The 24,107-nt window shown below is 39.2% G+C and overlaps 1 protein-coding gene across 1 annotated transcript in view; it reads right to left on the reverse strand.

Moving 5' to 3' along the window:
• CHN1 (chimerin 1) overlaps positions 1 to 24,107 on the reverse strand; it is a 206,988-nt gene that overhangs the window by 152,129 nt on the left and 30,752 nt on the right. The window contains exons 2-3 of the mRNA XM_040475436.1: positions 5,973 to 6,011; positions 2,542 to 2,597 (exon numbers count right to left, since the gene is read on the reverse strand). Of these exons, the coding sequence (XP_040331370.1) occupies positions 2,542 to 2,597; positions 5,973 to 6,011 (95 nt within the window). The remainder of the gene's footprint in view (positions 1 to 2,541; positions 2,598 to 5,972; positions 6,012 to 24,107) is intronic.

Raw genomic sequence — 24,107 nt, forward strand, 5'->3', positions numbered from 1 at the left:
TCTAGAACTTTGAGAGAGGAGAAGTCATTGCCTGGTTTCAAAGATTCAAAAATCAAGCTGACTCTTGTTAGGGGCTAATGCAGCTGGGGACTTTACGTTGAAGCCAATGCTCACTGACCATTCTGAAAATCCTAGGGCCCTGAAGAATTATGCTCATTCTACTCTGCCTACGCTCTATAAATGGAACAATAAAGTCTGGATGACAGCACATCTGATTTACTGATTATTTTAAGCCCACTGTTGAGACCTACTGCCCAGAAAAAAAGATTCCTTTCAAAATATTACTGCTCAGTGATCATGTACTTGGTCACCCAAGAGCTCTGATGGAGATGTACAATAAGAATGATGATGTTTTCATGCCTGCTAACACAATATCCGTTCTGTAACCCATGGGTCAAGGAGTAATTTTGATTTTCAAGCCTTATTACTTAAGAAATACATTTCATAAGGCTATAGCTACCATAGATAGTGATTCCTCTATAGATCTGGGTAAAGTAAACTGAAAACTATCAGGAAAGGATTCACCATTCTACATGTCACAAAGAACACTCATGATTCATGGGAGAAGGTCAAAATACCAACATTAACAGGAATTTGGAAGAAGTTGATTCCAACTTTCATGGGTGACTTTGAGGGGTTCAAGACTTCAGTGGAGAAAGCAACCACAGATGTGGTGGACACAGCTGAAGAACTAGAATTAGTAGAGCCTAAAGATATGACCAAATTGCTGAAATCTCATGATAAGACAGGGGAGTTGCTTCTTGTACATGAGGAAAGAAAGCGGTTTCCTGCGATGGAATCTACTCCCGATAAAAATGGCATGAACACTGTTGAAACGACAAGGATTTAGAATATGACCTAAACTTAGTTGACAAAGTGGCAACAGGGTTTGAGAGGATTGACTCTTGATTTTCAAAGAAGTTCTGCTTCTTTCAAATGCTCCTCAACAGCATTACATGCTACAAACCGTACGTGAAAGGAAGAGTTCATCAATGTGGCAAATTTCATTGTTGTCTTATTTTAAGAAACTGTCACAGCCACCCCAGCCTTCACCAGCCACAACTGATCAACTGCAGCCATCAGTATTGAGGCATGAACCTCCACCAGCAAAAAGATTACAACTCACTGAAAGCTTACATGACAGCATTTTTAGCAATGAAGTATTTTTAAATTCATGTGTGTAAATTGTGTTTTTAGACATAATGCTATTGCATGCTTAAAAGACTATAGTATAGTGTAAACATAACTTTTATATGTATGAAAAAACAAAAAAAAATCATTTGACTCTCTTTATTGCAATATTGGCTTTATTGCAGTGGGTCTAGCCAAATCTACAATATCTCCAAGGTATGTCTGCGTATACACTTTCTACCTGGAATCATTCCGTATCGGCTCACAGAAACTTCCTTATTCCTTTTAATATCACAGTTTATTCAATCGGTCCCCTATGGACTGATATTTAGGTTTTTTCCCTAATGTTCTGCTATTACAAATAATCCTCTAATCAAAAACTTTGGGCATATATAAGTCCATATTTGTACAGGTAATTCATCAGGGCAAATCACTAGAAATTGGACTGGTAGGTAAATGCAGGTATCGATTTGTCAGATATCACAAAATTCTCATAAAATGTAACACTTCACATTCCCATCAGCAATATATGAGAGTGTTTGTTTCTTCACAGACTTACCAACTAAGCATAGTCTAATCTTTTGAACTTTTGCCAATCTAAAAAGGTGGAAATGGTCTCTCTGTGTATTTTAATTTGCATTTCTCTTATTGTTTGTGAAGCTGAACATCTTTTCAGTACTGAAAATACGGTGATAAGTACCGTTCATGTCTTCTGCTCATTTTCAAAACCACAATATAAATCTTTCTTTTAATGGAAAAGTTACTTCAATAATGCCTTCAAACTTTATTGAAGAATGTGTGACTTAACCGAGAAGAATACTAACATCACTTAAAACTACACTGTCACATTCTATACTCCAAATAGTCCATTAAAAAGTGACAGTTAGGGGCGCCTGGGTGGCTCAGTCGGTTAGGCGTCTGACTTCAGCTCAGGTCACGATCTCACTGCCCGTGAGTTCGAGCCCCGCGTCGGGCTCTGGGCTGACGGCTCAGAGCCTGGAGCCTGCTTCCGATTCTGTGTCTCCCTCTCTCTCTGCCCCTCCCCCATTCATGCTCTGTCTCTGTCTCAAAAATAAATAAAAACGTTAAAAAAAATTAAAAAAAAAAGTGACAGTTAGTGCAACTGAGGAGAACGTTAAGAAAGATGCATTCAAGTACAACTTTATGAAGCTAACTAACATAACTGGCCAATCCCACAAATAACCATGCCACGGGAGGAAGGTCAAAGTTTGGTAAACAGATGACCGAGAGACATTTTGGTTTTTTGTTGGTTTGTGTTGGTTGTGTTTCTTTCAGATTTTAATTTAAATTCTAGTTAGTTAATACAGAGTGGAATATTGGTTTCAGGAGTAGAAGACAGTGATTCATCACTTGAGAGACACGTTCTTATAACAGTCACATCACACCCACCTCATTAGTACAGGTAATTCTTCGAGGATGAGGGGCTTCCTGCTGCAGCTGATATACTGTAAAGACAGAAAGTAAATCATTCCACATCAGCTCACAGATATCTTCCTCGTTCTTTTTGGTGTTATAGGTTGTTCAGTTAACCTATGTCTCTCCTATGGCAGACACTTAGGTTTTTTCTAATATTCTGCTATTACAAACAATTCTAAATTGCCCTTCTGTAGAAAGCATAAATATATTAGGAATCACAAACTGGCTGCTTTTTACAGAAAACTGTGGTACAGTTCTATTTGTTATTAAATTAAAATCTGTTAAGAGCAACACGAAGAAAATAAAACAAACTAAACTTAGTGAAAGCCCAAAGGCAAGCATAAATAGAAAAATCATAATCCACACAAATGTCTTTTTACCTTGTAACAAATTAGTACTGGGTATTTGGCTGTGTTCTCCAAAATCTGGCCCTTTATTTTCCTGAATTCTTGGTGGTTGTATTGCATAAGGCACGTCTCTAATACAAGCAAATAATGGTTATATATGTGTATATTTTTTAATTTTTTTAATGTTTATTTATTTTTGAGACAGAGACAGAGCATGAGCAGAGGAGGGGCAGAGAAAGGAGACACAGAATCCGAAGCAGCTCCAGGCTCTGAACTGTCAGCACAGAGCCCAACGGGGGGCTCGAACTCACAGACCAAGAGATCATGACCTGAGCCGAAGTTGGACACTTAACTGACTGAGTCACCCAGGCGCCCCAATGGTTATCGATTTTTAAAACACATTATTACATGTCAAACTTGAAACTAAAATTAGGATTATGGTAGAAGTGACAGATGTGTTTTTCTCCCCTATTTATATTGCAAACCTCTATCTTCAAAGATAATCTCCCCTAAAAACAAAATTTCTGAGCCAAAGTTACCACCGCTTCTTCAAATAGAGTAAATGCAGCAAAAGAAGGAATTCAGATACTGAAATAATTTGCCAAGGAAAGGATAATTTTCAGAGTATCTGAAAATGAATCAGTGAAAATTACACCAATACCACGACATTCTAGCCTCACTTCAGGTTGATTTGTAATGAAGAAAGAATGAATAGAACATGGCGGTCATCAGAGAAAGTATGTTTATGTATATCTAAGTTTATCTCTGGGAGGGAATTTTTCTTCTCTTTCTACATATATAATCGCATATTATTGAATTTAAGCGTGCTTGGGTGGCTCAGTTGGTTAAGCGTCCAACTTTGGCTCAGGTCATGATCTCACAGCTTTTCAGTTTGAGCCTCGTGTCGGGCTCTGTGCTGACAGCTCAGAGCCTGGAGCCTGCTTCGGATTCTTTGCCTCCCTCTCTCTCTGCCCCTCCCCCACTTACACTCTTTGTTTCTCTCTCAAAAATAAACAAACATTGGGGCGCCTGGGTGGCGCAGTCAGTTAAGCGTCCGACTTCAGCCAGGTCACGATCTCGCGGTCCGTGAGTTCGAGCCCCGCGTCAGGCTCTGGGCTGATGGCTCAGAGCCTGGAGCCTGTTTCCGATTCTGTGTCTCCCTCTCTCTCTGCCCCTCCCCCATTCATGCTCTGTCTCTCTCTGTCCCAAAAATAAATAAACGTTGAAAAAATTAAAAAAATAAATAAATAAACAAACATTAAAAAAATTTTTTTAATAAATAATAAAAATCCTCAACTTAGACTTCTTGCTAGTTCTAATTTCCTATTGGTTCATATTTGTAAAGTTTTAGAATTATGCTGGGGGGAGCTCAGGCATTGAGGTTACTAAAAAAAAAAAACAAAAAACTAAAACTCAGTAGCAGAATTGTCTCCAAAAATTAAAAAAAAAAGAAATATGCCATTTTTTTAAAAATGATGGCTACTAGGAGACATTTAGAGATACAGAAATACAAACTGCCTATACTACATTTAGTGATCAATATTCTTCAGAGGAAAAAAAATCATCACCATGATTCCATAACAGTGTGGGGCTTCATAGATGCTCTTACATAAAAAATGTGCAAGGTACAAGTCAGAACAAAGAGAACAAAGGTAAACTGAAAACCAGAAAATGCAGACAAGAATTTTAAATAGGTTTCTAGCCAATGATATTGCAAGACAAAATATTTAAGAAGAACGTTAGTCATTTTTATACATTCTTTGAACTATACTTCCCATAAACAAAAAGGGCACAGGCAGGGGTGGGGAAAAAGTCTCTATGGCAATATTTCTAGAGATTATTCATATTTTGCTTACTATAAGTAGCCCAAAGTAGCAACGTGCTGAAATAAACCTATCTGTTGTTCTGGGAACACAAAACCAAGAATCTGAATAGCCGACCCTGCAGGCAGCAAATTTCGGCAACTTACAAATATCAAAACTTAGGATAACTCAACACTTACAAAGATGTTGATAATGTATGTCTAAAAGTACAGGTTTCTCAGGCTGCTTATGCAACTCCATACATAAACAAAAACTTACAGTAATGGCGTCAGCAGTAGTGTATTCATGGATTTCTTTTTAAGGCTACTTTGATTATATCAATCCCATTTCCACTTTTAAAAAATCTGAAATAGGGGCGCCTGGGTGGCGCAGTCGGTTGAGCGTCCGACTTCAGCCAGGTCACGATCTCACGGTCAGTGAGTTCGAGCCCTGCGTCAGGCTCTGGGCTGATGGCTCAGAGCCTGGAGCCTGTTTCTGATTCTGTGTCTCCCTCTCTCTCTGCCCCTCCCCCGTTCATACTCTGTCTCTCTCTGTCCCAAAAATAAATAAACATTGAAAAAAAAAATTTTTATAAAAAAAAAAAATCTGAAATATCTTTTACTTGAAGAGACAATATTCTCAAGGACAAGGAAGGGAAAATAAAGGGCAAAGAGCCTAGACTCTTTTGAAAAGATTTTTATTCTAATGCAAAGTTTAAAGAGCAAAACAGAATCCAAAGGTCTCTCATACGCAGGAAAGCAATTCCTAAAAAAACAAAAACAAAAACAAAAACAAAACAAAACAAAACAAAACCACTTTTGCCTGTTTTCATCCATTCATTCTATGAAGACAGCCTTCTGACTTATCATTTATATAGCCCATAGTTCTTTTCCATATAAAGAATTGGGATCTGAGAATAATTAGATTGCTTGAATTCTCAGTTAGCTTCTCTTTTCATTAGTTTTTATCAGCCAATGTCAACAAGTGGCCTCAAGTTCAATATGGAACTTCATGCAAGCTCAGAGAGATGAGATGCATTCCAGACATGCAAACCATAGACAGACCTTATGGAAACACTCCTGTTTTCCCACAATTACTACTTCTACGCTGTTCCCAAACCCTGCTATAAATTAATTTTTCAATAATGTGTACAAAATGAAATGAATCTTCATACCTAATGATTTTAATATTTCTATTTCTATATCACTTATAAAGCACTATAACCCACCCAATTTAAAATTATTTGCATACTTACAGTAAGATTTCCAAACAGGAGGTCTATATTCATCTGTATCTGAAAGAATAAACACCAAGTTAACATTACTGAATATTTATATTTTAATCACATATGGTTAATATACATTAAATTAAGTTATATTAATATATATTTAATATATGTTTGTTGATGTCTGTGTGTCCTAGGCATCGTGTTAAGACTCTAAAGGACATTCAGAGGATTTTTAGTCTTGGTCTTTATTTTCTTGGGAGTACAGTTTCACAAAGATGTTCAAAGAAAGTGACTATTCAACTGTTTAGCACATAAAAACACCACGGTTAATTTTTACAGTATGCACTCATTTCTCACAGTCACTGATAGTCAATAAAGTCTTTGTATCTTTGGGCTTAATTCTACAATTAAGGGATTCTCAGATCCCTGAAATTATTGGAATTTTTTCTTTTTCAGTCAAATTCACCAGATAACAGTTTTAATCCTCAGAAGTGTATCTCCCCATCGTATTTGGAGGATTCCAATGTAACTGGTTTTACTAACTTCAGGAGAGAAGAGCAGCAAGGTACTTAGTGTCTTCATATATCATGAACAATCAAAACCAGGAAAGGAGAAACACTTCAGTGGAGGAGAGTATCCAGGGAGCCACAAAGACCATGAGGTGAACATCTGCTTTTCAAGGCCATTTCCCCTCACTCTGCTTGAATGAGGGTTTAGGAGACAGTGTAAAAGAGGATGTGGAAAGAGATGGAAATAAAAACGCGTGCGGGAGGGGCGCCTGGGTGGCGCAGTCGGTTGAGCGTCCGACTTCAGCCAGGTCACGATCTCGAGTTCCGGAGTTCGAGCCCCGCGTCGGGCTCTGGGCTGACGGCTCAGAGCCTGGAGCCTGTTTCCGATTCTGTGTCTCCCTCTCTCTCTGCCCCTCCCCCGTTCATGCTCTGGCTCTCTCTGTCCCAAAAATAAATAAACGTTGAAAAAAAAAAATTAAAAAAAAAAAAAACAAAAACAAAAACGCGTGCGGGAGATGGGGAGAGTTAGAAAGAGGAGAGGTACCAGTGTGGTCTGGCATCTCATCAGTAAAGCACAGCTCAGTAATAATGTTGCTGGTCAAAAGCTCTGCCCGCAATACCATGTAGCTAAATCGGCTGACATAGCGTCTCGGCGTGGGAATACGTGGCCGGCTACCTCACCTGGTTCTGCTACCACCCGACATGAACCCATTAAGGAATCTGGTCCAAAAAATCCTGGTCTCCACGGAGGTAAATAAATTTACGAAAAGTTTATGGAGAAGGCTGAATCTAGCATATGTAGGTTAAGTAAAAATGATCATAGACTCAAAACATTCCCCTCAACCTTTAAAATGCCAACACTTCACTTATGTTATCATGAACCACACAAATATTTGGAGTCAGAGGGCTACAGCAAGACTACTGACGATAGGCATAAGAACACAAAAAGGAAATTCTAAGTCATGTAGAAATTGCTTGGCACCCAGTAGGAGTGTTCAAATATATTTTTTAATGAACAAATAAAAGATGACATGAATAAATGAGTAACGAAGTAAAGCAGCAAATACAGTTGCTTCTCGTTATTTCAAGTTCTATTCTACAGAGTCACCTTGAACACTCAATTAGTGAATACTGAACCACTGTTCCCTGGGGAAAACACAAAGTTAGGTTCCTATATGCCTCTGGTCACAACATTCTCATCACCTATGAATACATAACCTTGTTTATTTGTTTCTGTTTAAAGACACCTTATTTAATAAATATTGTCATTCATTAGCACTGAACTCACAGCCAACAGCTGTATACTGTAACTCATGCCTCAGTGAAACTTATCCAACACATGTATCTTCTCCGTAAGAGGCATCACAGCCTTCTTGAGCTTCGGAACCTCAGAAAGCACTTCATCACTATGTGTGGGGGCTTTAAACAGAGAGGACGAGGGGAGCTCCACATTTTGTCCTTCTCCTGGTCCTGGCTGTACATGCTTCTTCCCTTGGCTGATTACAATTTGTACCTTTCTCTGTAATAAATCCTGACTGTGAGTGAGTTCTAGGAGTCCTTCTAGTGAATTATCAAACCTGAGGGGGTGTCAGAATTAAGGAAGCCTTTGGGACTGTGCCCTCTAACTTTGTAGTTAGCCCTAATTCCTCACAAACGCTGCACAAAGCCTGTACCCAAGCAGTGATAGCCTTCTGCAGGTTGCTTTGACTTTGGAGAAGGTGAGAAAGAGGCTAATTCTCAAAATCCTGCCTCTGGAGAATTGTGTATCCAGTCCTAGATAAGACTTTCTTAGGGAAACATCAACTTTTACCTAAAGCTGTGTGGCTTTAGGAAATTTACTACCTCTCTGTATCTTATTCTTTATCTATAAAATGGAATAATATCATCATCTGAAATGGGAATAGTGACAATACAGGTTTCTTGTGAGGATCAAATTAGGTGTCATACATAAAGCACCCTGCGCTTAGGAGAGCTTTAGTAAATGAGTACCCTCTCCTGCCCTCACCAAAAGTGAATTTAAAAACATAATGATGTTACCATATTAGCCTCAGGCCACTGCCAATGATTTCAGCTGTGCGTTCTCTTCTTATTATTTTGTTCTTCCCTGTATACCTACTATATTACAGAAGGCATTATTATTCAAGATGCTACAGATCACAATTATGTGGCCAAATAAACTGAGCATTTAGCAAATAACCAAGAAATAGTGGGAGAAAAGTTTGAGTTTCCTTTAGTATTAAAACAATTCTAATGATTAGTGACTTTTAAGAGTGAAGTTTGGGGTTGTTTGAATTTTTTTAAGGTCTATTCATTTTTGAGAGAGCGAGACAAAGCGCCAGCGGGGGAGGGGCAGAGAGAAAGGGAGTCACAGAATCTGAAGCAGGCTGCGGGTTCTGCGTTGTCAGCACAGAGCCCAATGCGGGACTTGAACTCGTGAACCGGTTGAGATCATGACCTGAGCCAAAGTCGGACGCTTAACCGACTGAGCCGCCCAGGCACCCCTTGAGTGAAGTTTGGGTTTTAAAAGTCTTTTCCTAGCCATGTATTTTTCTGCTGATGGGAGCATAAACTGGCACAACCTCTCTGGAGAGCAATTAGCAATACTTATCCTAAGCCTTTCAAAGTGTTTAACAGGCACCTGTCATGACAGAGCTCAAATAAGATGCTCTTTGAAGGAAAACCCTTAAAAATTATGACAATCTTTCTAATGCTTAGGGAGCCTTAGGTCACCTTGGTCTTTTTGTTGACTACGTTAGGCAACGGGCAAGCACCACTGCCCTCAGAATCAGGGGAAAGCAGCCCATGGAGGGGCCATGGCTAGACGACTTAGAGAAACAAGCCCAACCTCTTGGTGGGCAGAGTTAGTTGCTAGAGTTGGGGAGACGGATTTTTCTAGGACCCTAAGTCCTTCTGGAAGGGAAGCAACATCACTCCAATCTTTGATTCCTCAGATTCAAAGCTAAGGAATTCTGCTCCAGAAGAAACTCACAATCCAAACCAAGTTCCACTGGCAAGAAAAGGCAGAGACACTCCTGAAGTAAAATGACCTTGAAAATGGATTAACTGAACCGGTGAGCTGGGGCCACACAAAAGGGCTTATGGGTTTATTGGGGAGGACAGATTCCGACCCAGCATGAGACTGATGCACGAAGCGTCCTCGTCCTCCCTGGTACACTGAAATCATTGAGTGTAAGAGCATGAACTAACAAACTGCAATCCGGACCTCCAAGTGGGGTCACTACTGTGACCGTAGCAGGATTCTCGCACAGAGAGTGGTGACACAGAGGCTCTTCTTCCCAGGAAGCAACTTTATTCCTGCTGGCATCGCTCAGTCGGGTTCGTACCCAAAAAACTGAGCCCCGAATGCCACGGGTGTAGTTTTTTTAATATACTGTTTACTTCTTTGTCTCCCATATATGGCAACACACAAACATGTAGTCTGATTAAGTGGCCTCATGTTACAAGGTCGTGAAGGAAGTTGTCAAGTACGTGAATAGCAAGGTTGCCTTGAGGGTTTTTTTTCCTTTCCTTAGGGAGGGGACCCTACCACCTGACCTGGGCCAAGTCTGACCAGAAACAGGATCCCAGCAGCATTAGATAAGCAATTATCACAAACAATATGGGGCTGGTCTTCAACACTGACAGAAACTGATAAAAATAAGGAAGACAGAGAGTGTACTGTTACACTGCACCTCTCCTTCTGCATTTGGAAGAGGAGGGGACCACTGTGGGACTGAGTAAGACTTCAGGGGCTCAGACCTACAGGAAGAGGCTGCCTAAAGAGAAAGACCCTGGACTTCCTGATAACTGGGGCACTGATTACCAACACCAACAACAAACAGGGGGGGCATACTTGGCCCCGGAAGTTATATAACAGGTCATGTCAGTTCCTTCTGCATACCTTCTGACCCAGCAGCTCTATTCTCGTTCTAGGAATTTACTGTAAAACAATTAAGGATGTCTGGAAAATAGCAATATAGAAGAGTATCACTGCAATATTCCTTTAAGACTGAAAAACTGGACTCAACCTAAATGCCCAGCAACTAGAAACCAGTATGTTCAATTACCGTATATTCCAGTTTGAAGATACCTTGACTACACCAAAAGGACTTTATCTTGTAATCTGTTAAAAGTCTGTTTTCTTGGGGCCCTAGGTGGTTCAGTTGGGTAAGTGTCTGACTTCAGCTCAGGTCATGATCTCACAGTTCCTGAGTTCAAGCCCGCAACGGTCCCTCGGCCATCAGCACAGAGCCTGCTTCGGATCCTATCCCCCTCTCTCCCTGTCCCTGCCTCTCCCCCCCTCACCTCTGTCAAAAATAAAACAGACACAAAAAAGAAAGTCTGGGGTTGCTTGGGTGGCTTAGTTGGCTAAGTGTCCGACTTTGACTCAGGTCATGATCTCATAGCTCATGAGCTTGAGCTCTGCATTGGGCTCTCTGCTGTCAGGGCAAAGCCCGCTTAGGTTCCTATCTCCCCAACTCTCTCTCTCTGCCCCTCCCCGGCTCTTGCTTTCTGTCTCAAAAATAAATAAAAACATCCACAAAAAAAAAAAAAAGTCTGTTCTTCTTTAAATATTTTACATCTCTTAAACCAGTGGTTCTCAAACTTTTGGTTTCAAAAATCCAGATTCTAAAGAGCTTTTAATATCTACTGATACGAACCACATTATAAAACTGACAAATTTTAATTTGTTTTCATTTGTTTTAATAAAATTTTTAGTTGCTAATTTGTTAAATACTAAGGGCATTATATTTTAACACTTTTATGAAAAATAGCTATTTTTTCAAAACCAAGTATTTGGTTTACATTTTGCAAATTTTTTTCGTGTCTGGTCTAATTGAAGACAGATTCTCATACCTGCCTCTATATTTAACCTATTGTAGTATCACTTGCCATGTACCTTCTGGAAGATTCAAGTAGACACTTGTGAGAGAAGAGGAGTGAAAAAGGCAAATAATGTTGTCTTATTATTCTAATTTAACTTTGTGGGAACTGAAAAAAACTTGAGGAACCCCAGAGGTCCCCAAACCATACTTTGAGAAGAACTGTTTTAAATCGTGATCTTTTGGGCATATCTAGGATATGGGGTATGGTGGGCTAAGATACATTTCATCTAAGAAAAGAAATACAAAAGGTAATGAAGAAAAGAGAGGAAATCGTGTGGTCTTTTAGCACTTTAAAGTCCTTTCAGCCTGTTGAAAGGAAGTTACAGGCCAGTAAGTCCCAAATGTCTGTGATCTGCCTTCAGCTGGCACTCTCTAGGGCTCCCCTCCCCCCTTTTTGATTCCGTCACGGAAACCACCCACACCAAGCTTATAAACGTGACAGACTTCCATCACTAGAGCATGACTGAGAATGACAGCCAGACAACCTATGATTCAGGGACAGCTCACCTTAAAACCATCTTAAAAACTCAGGGACAGCTGCTTAAAATAACCTGAGTATGGTATGGACGAGTCTTTAAATTAAGTACATACCTACAAAAATCCATTAAAAGATTTTCTCCATCACATTTAAGTGTCAGTAATACTTTTCTATCTACACAAAAGAAAATTTTATAAGAAAAAAAAAAGTTATGCTGCCACAGACAATGTTAAAATAATCAGAAAGTTTCGTTCACTCAGTAAATATGTATTAAACACCTTTGGGTAAGAATGTCAGTTACAAGGTGGGTCCAGATGTAATTTATTTAGGAAAATAAGGTGGACATTATTACACAAACAAGATAATAGAAGTAAAACCATGATTTTGTCAAAATTCCTGGCAAGAACAGGTCCCCAGTAAGTATCTGCTGAACTGACGAAAGAAAAGAAGGAAAGGAGTCGTCACTTTTAGCCAGAGCGCCAAGAAAGAAAAACAGAGATGGTATCCTCTGATGAGAGTTTTTTCAAAGACCGATGATTTTTAAAGTCAAAGAGCTAAGGAAAGGAGACTGGAGGTAAGAGGAAGAACACCATTCTGAACAGAGGGAATACAGTGATAAGGACACAGAAACAAGAGAGTTCAGAAGTATTTGAGGAACCACAAATAATGCAGACTGGTTGAAATAAAAGACATGTTGAGGAAAGCTTGAGATGCAGGCACTGGAGGGATCCTGGGCTGAGTTGTCCAGGAAGCATCCACAAGTAATGAAATGTGTTTTCTTCTGCTTGGTACTTACTTCCCACTAAATACTCAGATGTCTGCCGAGAGAGGGGTGGTATAGTCAGGCCCAGACCAATTCTCAATTCTCATGAGGTAGAAGAAATAGCCAGTAAAAAAAAAAAGAGAAAGAAAAGAAAAGAAAGAAATAATACTTGCCAGTAATACTGACGGAGCAAAGATGCAGAGGTGGGGAATAATGGGCTCAGAAGTCACAGGTGCGTCTAAGCAAGTGGAAAAGTAGAAAGGTTCTGTTCGAGACATTCTCCTATGTGACTGTAAGCAAAATCTAAACAAATAAATGCAGAAAGCCAAAAGAAAAAAAGAGAGATCAGTAAACTGTATGGAAAATGAAGACCAAGTTGATTGGTATGTACCGTCTGATCGCACTTTTCGAAATGAAAGAAAAGATGTGTGTGTGTACGTACATAAGGGGCCAGAGAGCCAACGAGACAGAATATGAAAGATCTAGAATAACATACCATCATTTAAGTCACATTCATGAGCTCTACATCAGCCTTTCTCATTCAGGTTCCTCATCTGACCCACCTAGCACAGAAAACGTTCTGAGTGACTATTTTGTCAGTTCCCCCACATATGGTAGATAACCAGTGTCTCCCTAGAAGCACAGGAGAGAAGTTAACTTATTACATACAATGGATGTCCTAGGCTGTTGGGGCATTATTTTTTCCCAGAACCCGGAAGAATGAAGTTTCTCTAGATGGTGTTTTTTACTTGTCTTATAAGACTATGTGGTTTTTAAAAAAAAAAAAAAAAAAAGTATTCAAGGAATATATTACATTTGTGCTAAGGAGGAAAAAAAAAAACTGTTAAAAACTAAAAGTGTAAGTTAACTATCTGTAAGAAGAGAAAACCATGGAAACTGATTCAGATAAAGAAAAGTCCCATTCGGGGCGCCTGGGTGGCTCAGTCGGTTGGGCGGCTGACTTCGGCTCGGGTCATGATCTTGCGGTCCCGTGAGTTCAAGCCCCGCATCGGGCTCTGTGCTGACAGCTTGGAGCCTGGAGCCTGCTGCAGATTCTGTGTCTCCCTCTCTCTCTGACCCTCCCCCATTCATGCTCTGTCTCTCTCTGTCTTTCAAAAAATGAATAAATGTTAAAAAAAAAAAAAAAATTTAAAAAAAGTCCCATTTAACAAACTCCACAAGACTAATTTTTTGAGTGGGCTCTTGAAATGAACACACTAGCCTAGAAATCATACTCCCAGTCTGAGGCCTGGGAATCAAATATAAGCTTTGTGGCAAATGTACACATTTTGAGGCATCATCTTCCTCTACGGTCTTTGAATTCCCCTCAGAATCTCGTTGCAGGTCCTCATTTCCCTCTTCCACCTGTTCTTTTTTTAAAAATTTTTTTTCAACGTTTTTTATTTATTTTTGGGACAGAGAGAGACAGAGCATGAACGGGGGAGGGGCAGAGAGAGAGGGAGACACAGAATCGGAAACAGGCTCCAGGCTCTGAGCCATCAGCCCAGAGCCTGACGCGGGGCTCGAACTCACGGACCGCGAGATCGTGACCTGGCTGAAGTCGGACGCTTAACCGACTGCGCGACCCAGGCGCCCCAACCTCTTCTCCCTGTTCTAATCGAATCTGCTGAATGGGAAGCTTTCATTAAGAAAAAGAGAAGTTGCATAATTAAATTTTCTTTTCTTTTTGGTTAACTGCTAGAATTGTGAGTCAAGGAAATCTTACTTTTATATATTTTGTCATGTCTATAAAAAATTATTCCAATTTTTTCTTGCTTTTCAAAACTTGAAGATACAGATTTTAAGCAAGTTCTAATGTTAAACTTATCTTTGCTATAATTTTCTTCTGTGCTTTTTTCTCTAAGTATTCATATTTTCAGAACATTCAATTTTCCTTTAATATTAAAAATTTCAAAATGCTCATCTGTCTCTTTAAGCAATGATTAAAAAATCTTAAGAAAATATATCTAGGATAATATCTTTGATAGGATATAATTTACAATATTAGGGCTATTTGGGAGGTACTCAAAATGTTCATTTATTGACATGATTCAATATATTTATAAAATATCTTAATATGCTGAATTTTTAGAATAAATATAAAACATTGTATGACTGGAACGCCTGGGAGGCTCAGTCGGTTAAACGTCCGACTTTTGGCTCAGGTCCGACTTTGGCTCGTGGTTCATGGGTTTGAACCCTGCATCGGGCTCTGTGCTGACAGCCCAGAGCCTAAGCCTGCTTCAGATTCTCTGTCTCCTTTTCTCTCTGTCTCTCCCTTGCTCGCACTCTCTCTCTCTCTCTCTCTCTCTCAAAAATAAACATTAAAAAGAAATTTTTAAACATTGTATGATTGAGTAAATCTTTGTGCTCTCTCCAACTGGATCCTATTTATATCTAGTATGTCTATGCATATTGTTGAAAATGACTGACTTTAGAAAACAAAACAAAATTTTTTCACTGTTTATATGAATAGTTTGTGTATCATTATATAGTTACGTTAAATGAATTCTTTGGTTTAGAACAATATTTTTCCATTAAGTTTAAATCTGCTTAACTTTTTACTTAAAAAATAAATAGTTCACCGTAGAACAGACTAGAATGTTAAATTTAAGCTGTTTGTTTTAGGCTCAAACCAAAAGTTTTTAACAATACGATGGATTTTTCTCAAAAAGGACTATGTTGCATTTTAAATGAGGTTTAGACTAATGAGGCATGAACACTCAAAAACTGTGATTAATGTTTTAAAGAACATTTGTTTCAGATTGTCTTTGGTTTGAAAATTAGCAATTTTGATTTTTGTGAAAAGAATGACATTTATTGACAAGAAAAAGAGTTTTTCTCCCCTTCAAATGAAGACCCACCTTTCAACCAACTGGCAAGAGATTCCCTGTCCTGCTTTAATCAGAAAATGAAAGGCATTAATGACATGTCGCTATTCTGTTTCTGTACCAAATTCTGGCATACTAAAATAATGAGATGCTTGTGATCACAAAAGTCAATTTCACTATAAAGTGATCTTTTTAAAAGAACAAGGACATAAAATCCACAATAAATACCAAATAATTACTACTGCTAATATTTGAGAGAGTCACAAAGAAAACAACCAAACTTCTTACTCTAAAAGAAATAGATTTCTTAGTAAATGAAAATTCAGAGGTAAAAAAGGCTCATAATAACATAAACAATTTCAACAAGGAACAAATAAAAAAGTGCTTCACTAGGTTTCTAGGTATCTCCTACCTTGACTAAACTTCTTTCCTAGAAAATGCTTCAAAACGTGGGAAGGAAGCATTTCAACTGAGATAATTAAAATTCACTCTGGAAAGTGATGGCCAAATCAGGTCAGTTAAATTCACCCTTAGAAAACACAAAGTCATTTAAAACTGTTCCAAGTTGAGAACTGATGTGTCATGATACAATTCTGACAGAAATAAACTATTTTTAAACCCAAAGATAATTGTTTTGAATTCTTCAGAGAATGTTGACCCAGAACTGCTAATACGTGGAAGAAAATTCCTGGCTGCAACTACAGTGCTCACATTCAGTTTCATCAAAGATCTCTAAAACCAAGTATTTTGCAAATGCAGTGTTCATCTCTTCACCATGGACCCACAGCTTGAGGCCAACAAAGCCTCCTAAATGAGATGGGAACCAAACTTGGAAACCTCTCCTTTTTAAAACTCAAGTTTGGCTTTTAGTAAAGACCTAAGCAATGTTTCCTCTCACCAACTTGGCAGACCTCGCAAGCAGACTACACAAACAAAGTTTTTCTGCTTACTCAAAGTTTTCACTATAGGCTTGGAAACAAAAAGCTATACACGGGAACTGGGTCATTCAGCTCAATTCAAAGGTAAGGGTTGTCATTTTCCAACCTACTATTTCTTCTTCTAGACAGCAAGTCATATCTCTCTGAGGTTTTCTCTTTAAAGAATATGATAATTTCTGATACGGTTTATCCAACTTGTTGGCACATTAACAGAAAGTCCTCAGATAGGCCTACCTAACACCAGGTTTCTGACGGAGAACTTCAAGAGGAGACTTAGCTGCCGCCAAGCCTCCCGGTAACTTCTCAACATTCTCAAATGGCTCTCGTTTGGATTTCGTGAAGTAAAAAAACTCACCTTTAATAACAGGACATATTTCCTAAAACCCTCTTCCACAAAAAATAGATGACACGAAACTCAATAATAGCAAAAAAAAAAAAAAAAAAAAAAAGTATACCCTTCTACTTGATTTCTCTATAGCTCACACACCTAAAATCAGACGGCAATGAATTCACTTTTTATGAAGTCCTTGTAATTCATCCTTAAAGGAATATACCATAGGGCATAGACATTTCACCACACACACAAAAATACACCTGATTAACACTTCTTCCAAATCCAATAACTTAGACTTTTAACCATCCACAGCACGTGAAGTTACAGACAATAAAAATGTAATCACATGAAAACTCCTGGCAGAATTTTTACTTTTCATAAATACAAGTTCTGGAAAACAACCAAGTAAAACTATACTTTTAGTGGAGATCTTCCCAGATAGTGATCTAAGAACCATAACCCTGTTGCCTCAAATGCTCTCATTTCCTTCAGCAGAAACAGTACAAAGTTGATCCTTGAACAACACAGGTGTGAACTGTGCAGGTCCGCTTATACATGGATTTCTTTTTTTTTTTTTGATAACTACAGTACAGTACTGTAAATGTACTTTCTCTTCTTTATGATTTTCTTAATAACATTTTACTTCCTCTAGCTTACTTCATTGTAAGGATACGGTACATAATACATACAACCTATAAAATATTTATTAGTAGTAAGGCTTAGTAGTTAAGTTTTCGGGGAATCAAAAGTTACGCTTGTATTTTCAACTGTGTGGAGGTGGGTGGGTCAGCACCCCTATCCCTGCAACCACCAAGGGTCCACTGTGTATCTTCCTTGTTCTTTTCTTACAGGAAAAGCTGCAATGTTTTTCTCTTAGTTGTTATTCATCCTTCAGACAATTATTCCCAACCCACGCATTTCCCATAAACCAACATAGTTTTGTAGCAAAAGGAGTCTATCGCCATTTTCTCGGGCTTAGCAGTTGCACTAAAATGTGTCTATTAGAATGTGCATTTTTTTGGACACAGATTCATATAATAGTTAGGATTCCTTAATGATGAGAGTCAACATATCATTTTGCCAGCAAGCATTAAAACAGCAACCTTTCAAAATCTTGCCTTATATCAGTGTTTTCAAGCTTTATCAAGAAGACAGGTACTCAGAGCAGGGATATAATAACCCTTAAGTGAAACTCTACTGGGAAAAGAGAGATAATGCTCCTATTAGTAATAATTTGACATCACAGATAATGGAGATGGGAAAAGATAGCAACAAATTTTATCATGATAATTTCCTACTGCATTTCTTTTAAACTGGACTTCTCTGGGAAAACCAGTCACCTAAAGAAAAAAAAAAAAAGCGGATTGTGAAGAACACAGAGAAGTTTGCTTTAGATTACAAGACGTGGGGCCAAATGTGGAAGAAGGCAGCTCAGAGCTGTAGGAAAGAAAGCAGAGCCTGATATGGAAGTAATATTGTGTTAACCACAAATGAGCAGAGCTGGATAATTCTAAGCACATGCTAACTGTCCCAAGGTATAATAAAATGCTCAGCATGTTTTAATTAAATGTGCTTTGACTACACACATGACAGTCCAGGCTGCCAAGATGAAAAAACTCTTTGGAAATGAGAACTTGTGTTCCAAATTGATAGGTACCTATTTTTCTTCCTTTGAGAGCAGGACCTGGGGCATGAAAGCGCTCTCTTGTCCACAGCTGCATCCAACAAGGCCTGAAATGAACATGTAATAGACTTATTTGTCTTAAAAGTTCCTGCGGTGCAGGGACAGGAAGAGCAACTACCTGAAAGTATAATAGAAACAAAGGTCCATCTTTTCTCAATTCTAAAATCCAAGTGCTTTGAAAAGTAAAAGTATTTTTATAACTCATCTGGCAGCAAACACTGGTCTGTCCTAAACCTAAAAGTATTTTCATAATTCTTTATAATTCATTTGATGGCCAAAACCTCACCTGAATGGATACAAGAATATTTACAGTCTTAGGGCACCTGGGTGGCTCAGTCAGTTGAGTGTCCAACTCTTGATTTTGGCTCAGGTCACAATCTTACGGTTCGTGGGTTCAAGCCCCACGTCAGGCTCCCCACTGATAGTGTGGAGCCTGCTTGGGATTCTCCCTTTCCATCTCTCTCTGCCTCTCCCCCACATGCTCTCTCTCTTTCTCAAAATAAATCAACTTAAAAAAAAATATTTACAGTCTTTACTTATTCTGTTGAGTGTGACTGTTCATTTCACTGCAGAAATATCAATGTATGACTACAGAGTGTTTTCTCAAACACTGCTGGAGTGTCATAAAATACATATATATGAAATGTATTACCATTCTAAAATCTGAAAAATTCTAACACACATCTCTTGATAAGTGATCACAGATCCACTACTGTTACTATTATTTACAGCTGACCACGTTAAGACACATGTGAGAACCGGCCACTGTTCTGCTAGATTCTCTCCAATGGCTTCCTACGTCACGCAGAATAAAAGCCAAACTCTTTACAAATGCCTACAAGATTGCTACTCAAAGAGAACCACAACATTGACCTCACCTGGTAATTTGTTGGAAATGCGGAATTGCAGGACCAGTTCCCATCTATGAGTCAGAAACAGCATTTTCACGAGACCCCCAGCTGATGTGCACGCATGTGATTTTTTGGAAGTGCTGACCCACAAGACTCTGGAGGGTTCTTCGTACCTTGCCAGGTTCACCTCTTCTTTCCTCTCACCTACTCCTCCCCAGTCTCTGGTTTCCTTGCCATTTGTGAAACATAACAAGAAACACTTCCAGGTAGCTGTTTCCTAGAACTGGAATGTCCTCCCCGCAGGCATCTCTCCTGACTTCTCCCTCACCTGCTTCAGTTCTTTCCTCTAAATGAGGCCTTCTCTGTCACCCTATCTAAAATGCTCAAAACCCCCTGACAATTCATATTCTTCTATTTCATTAGTTGTCGTATTTTTTCTCTTTAGTACCTGTAACTATCTAAAGTACCAACACTTTACCAAATTCTGTTGTTTTTTTGTCTCTTCCCAGTAGAATGTAAGTTTCATGAGGGCAAAGAATCTGTTTTTCACAGTGACTGGAACAGCAATTTTCAGTGTGGTGTGTGGACCTCGTGGATCACGGAGACTCTTTCAAGGGGATGCACAAGATCAATTTTCGTAATTATATACTAAGAGGTTATTTGCTTTTCTCACACTCCGTGCAAAAGCTGTGGTGGGTAAAACTGCTGGGCTTCAGTGTAAAGCAATGCAGTAGCACCAAACTATCAGCTGTCACTGTACCCTTCACCACCACATGCAATCGGGCTTTAAAAAAATTCAAGGGGCGCCTGGGTGGCTCAGTCTGTTAAGCGTCCAGCTTCGGCTCAGGTCATGATCTCACAGCTCGTGGCTTTGAGCCCCGGGTGGGGCTCTGTGCTGACAGCTCAGAGCCTGGAGCCTGCTTTGGATTCTGTGTCTGCCTCTCTCTCTGCTCCCCCGCACCCCCACACTCATGCTCTGTCTCTCTCTCTCTCTCAAAAATAAACAAACATTAAAATTTTTTTCTAATTCAATTTCACTTAATATTCTTGATGGAGTTTAAAAAGCATTAATTTGGGGCGCCTGGGTGGCTCAGTCGGTTAAGCGGCCGACTTCGGCTCAGGTCACGATCTCGCGGTCTGTGAGTTCGAGCCCCGCGTCGGGCTCTGGGCTGACCGCTCAGAGCCTGGAGCCTGTTTTGGATTCTGTGTCTCCCTCTCTCTCTGCCCCTTCCCCGTTCATGCTCTGTCTCTCTCTGTCTCAAAAATAAATAAACGTTAAAAAAAAAAAAAGCATTAATTTTATTAAATCTTGACCACTGAGTATGTATCTTTTTAATATTCTGTGTGAGAAGAAGAGAGGTGTGCACAAGGCATCCCTACAGCAGGATATTATCTGGGGGAAAAGCATATGTGAGATCTCGTTCAAGCTGTGAGGTGGACTAGCTGCAATTTTCTTCAACGCCGTTTCACTGGAAAGAAGGACTGACAAACTGTGTCTATTCAGACCTGGCTATATCTGGTAGATATTTTCCTGAAAATGAACAAAGTTACTTTCTCACTTCCATGACAATAACTGACCGTATTTATTGCCAGGCATAAAATCCAAGCTTTCAAATGAACATTAGAATTTGGAGAAAATTGTATCCACCATTATGAGCCTGACAGTTTGTTAATATTTAAAGACTTATCTCATAAGATTGATAGTGATATTAAAGAATGTGATTTGTTAATACACTGTATAGTGAAATGTGCTAACATTTGTAAAATCTGTGTAACTCAATGAACTAATGTTTCTGAAATGACAAAATACATTATAGTACAAAACCATGCATGGGTGAAAGATCTAGTCAGACAAGATAGACCAACGGAATTTTTTTTTAAGATTTTTTATTTTATTAAGTAATCTCTCCACTCAACGCGGGGCTCAAACTCACAACCCTGAGACCAACAGCTGCACGCTCCCAACTGAGCCAGCCAAGCACCCCTAGACCAATGGATTTTAATGTAACACCATGAAATGTTCACTGATACGGTTTCAGAGTCTACATGTCAACTGACCTTGAAGAAACTACCACTTGTCAAGTTTTAGTGTAGTATCAAAGAATAATCACTATTTTAAAAGATTATTGGGGCTCCTGGGTGGCTCAGTCAGTTGAGCGTCTGACTTTGGCTCAGGTCATGATCTCGTAGTCCGTGAGTTCAAGCCCCACATCAGGCTCTGTGCTGACAGCTGGGAGCCTGTAATCTGCTTCGGATTCTGTGTCTCCCTCTCTCCCTCTGCCCGTCCCCTGCTCGTGCTCTCTCTCTCTCTCTCTCTCTCTCTCTCAAAAATAAACAAACATTTAAAAATTTAATAAAATAAAGATTATTAAAATACTTCCCTCTTTTCCAACTACATACTTGTATAAGGCCAGATTTTCTTCATATACTCCAATCAAAACAACACATCACAACAAATGACTGCAGATATGAGCTTTCTTTCTTTTAAGCTAGACATTCAAAGAGTTTGTAAAACTGTAAAAGAATGCCACTCTTCTCACTACTTTAAACATATAGTTATTTTCATAAAATTTTGTGTTAACATGTAATGGGTTTATTATTATTTTAAAATCAACTGATAATTTTTTTTTTTAGTTTCTCAATTCTATTTTCAAATACAGCAAACAGCAATACATGTGACCCACAGAAACACATGCTCCTTAGGTTCTGCGGTAATGTCTAAGAGCATTAAATGGGTCCTGGGATGAAAAAGTTTGAGAGCCACTGGCCTAAGACAGTACCTAGTAGGTAGCAATAAATTTTGTTGCACTGAATGAACACTTACATTGTGCTTGGCTCTTACTAAATGCTTTCACACTTACTTCGTTTATACCTCAAGAACAACTTTATAAGGTACTGTTACCATCACCATTTTCTAGATAAGAAAACCGGTACTTGAGAGAGACGAAGGCATTAGCTTAAAGTCGCAAGCAGTGGCGCCAGCCCTTGAGCTGAGGTCACATGACTCTGGATCGCATGCTCCTGGCCGCTACCGATACTATGATAAAGGCATGCTATGTTAGAAACAAGACCAACGGTGCGAAGCCAGGTGACTAAACTTAAAAATAAGAAGGCACTAAGAAGGAGTCAACATAAAAAGTGAAATGCATTAGGAGGAGAACATCTAAGGAGGTTCATGTGAGCAGAAGAAAGGCCAGGCCAACTTCTTGGAGGCAGAATGCAAATGTTTCAGGAAGTACTTCAAGCATAGACCACACGGCACAACAACTATCACAGGCTGAAGAAGGACAATAAAAACCCTAAGATGTCTACTTTGTTTCCAGACTGGCTTCCAAGGATAATAAATCCCTTCTGGTCAGATTCACTCCTGACACTATTAAAGTCATCTTACTGCTGTTGGTTTCCCTGTAGCTCAAGCTTGAGTATAACCTTCAATGAAATGTTCAGCATGCTCTTTGGTTGCCACATCCAAACAGAGTTTCCACTAATCAATTTGGGTTGCCACCTATAAAGAGACTAAATCTATCAACTCCAAGAAGTGCCTCCTCTCAAGCCTACAGTAAAGTGATATCCTGAAGTTTTGTCATCTTTTAAAAAATGTTTTCAATGTTTTTATTTATTTTTGAGACAGAGCATGAGCAGGGGAGGGGCAGAGAGAGAGGGAGACAGAATCTGAAGCAGGCTCCAAGCTCTGAGCTGTCAGCACAGAGCCCAACGCAGGGCTCGAACCCACAGACTGTGAGATCATGACCTGGGCTGAAGTCGGACGCTCAACCAACTGAGCCACCCAGTCGCCTCTAAAGTTTTGTCATCTTGATTGGATTAGTGACAAGAAGGGCATTTGATGTCTGCATTTTATGAAAAAGTCCTGTAAGGCCAAGAACAGTAATTTCTTCCCAGCTTCACATTTTCCTAAGCTAAAAATTGCTGCTAGAATATGCAGATACACTTTTCCACAGTCTTGAAATTTCTACTTCCTGTAATATTTAAACCATGAATCACTCTTGCTAGGGATGATGAAAAAAGGAGTGAGCTAGGTTTGGGAAGGAAAAACAGAAGATGAAGTGGGTGGCAGATCAGTAGCCATGATGTAGCGATGTAGCATTCAGATCACAGTGGAAGTCAGGGGGGAAAAAGCAAAGTCAAGTCCTGGAACTGTTTTCCCCACTCTATTGGGACAGAGGTCAAAAGTCAGTTACAGTGTTCACTGCTGTGTTAATACGTCCAATGTTGAGACTGTGACGAGTTAAGTTTGACAGCCCTAATCAGGTTTGAAAAAGTTTGACTCAACTCTACATATGGAAGACCTGAAATAGAAAAGTATAACCTCTTAATATGTACAGTATCTGCAACAATGAAAAACAATGAATTTATAAGCATATTCTCAAAATTTGGGGAGATCCTAAAAAGCTCCTAGGATATAAGGAGGTAAGAATAATAACTAATGTTCTTTCTCTGGTCTTCTAACTTCATTTTAGTTTGGTGACTATAAAAGGAAAATGAAGAGGGCTTTCATAGCTTCACCAGTGATCTAGGATTACCCTAACACTGGAAACCTTCAGTTCCTCAAACACCAATTCTTCTACATGGGACCATCAAAGTAAAAGTCTAAGATCAGAAAGAGAATGCTGGATAACAGTGACGATGCTCGCTGGTATTTTCCAGAGTTGAGTGGGCTGGTGTCCAATGATCATGCCTCCTTCCATCACTGCCTATGCTTCAACATATGATATATAGGACTGAAGCAATTCAACATTTTGCTGGATCATAAGACAGAAAACATGTAAATGAAAGACAATTATTAGTATTTAAGATTCCACAGAATACTGTGGTCTTTTTGCACGACAGCAATGGACCAACTTAGACTGCTCAAAGCCCATTCCCAAAA

This window comes from Herpailurus yagouaroundi, unplaced genomic scaffold (genome assembly GCF_014898765.1).
Source record: "Herpailurus yagouaroundi ecotype Mexico unplaced genomic scaffold, PumYag 140, whole genome shotgun sequence".
NCBI lineage: Eukaryota > Metazoa > Chordata > Mammalia > Carnivora > Felidae > Herpailurus > Herpailurus yagouaroundi.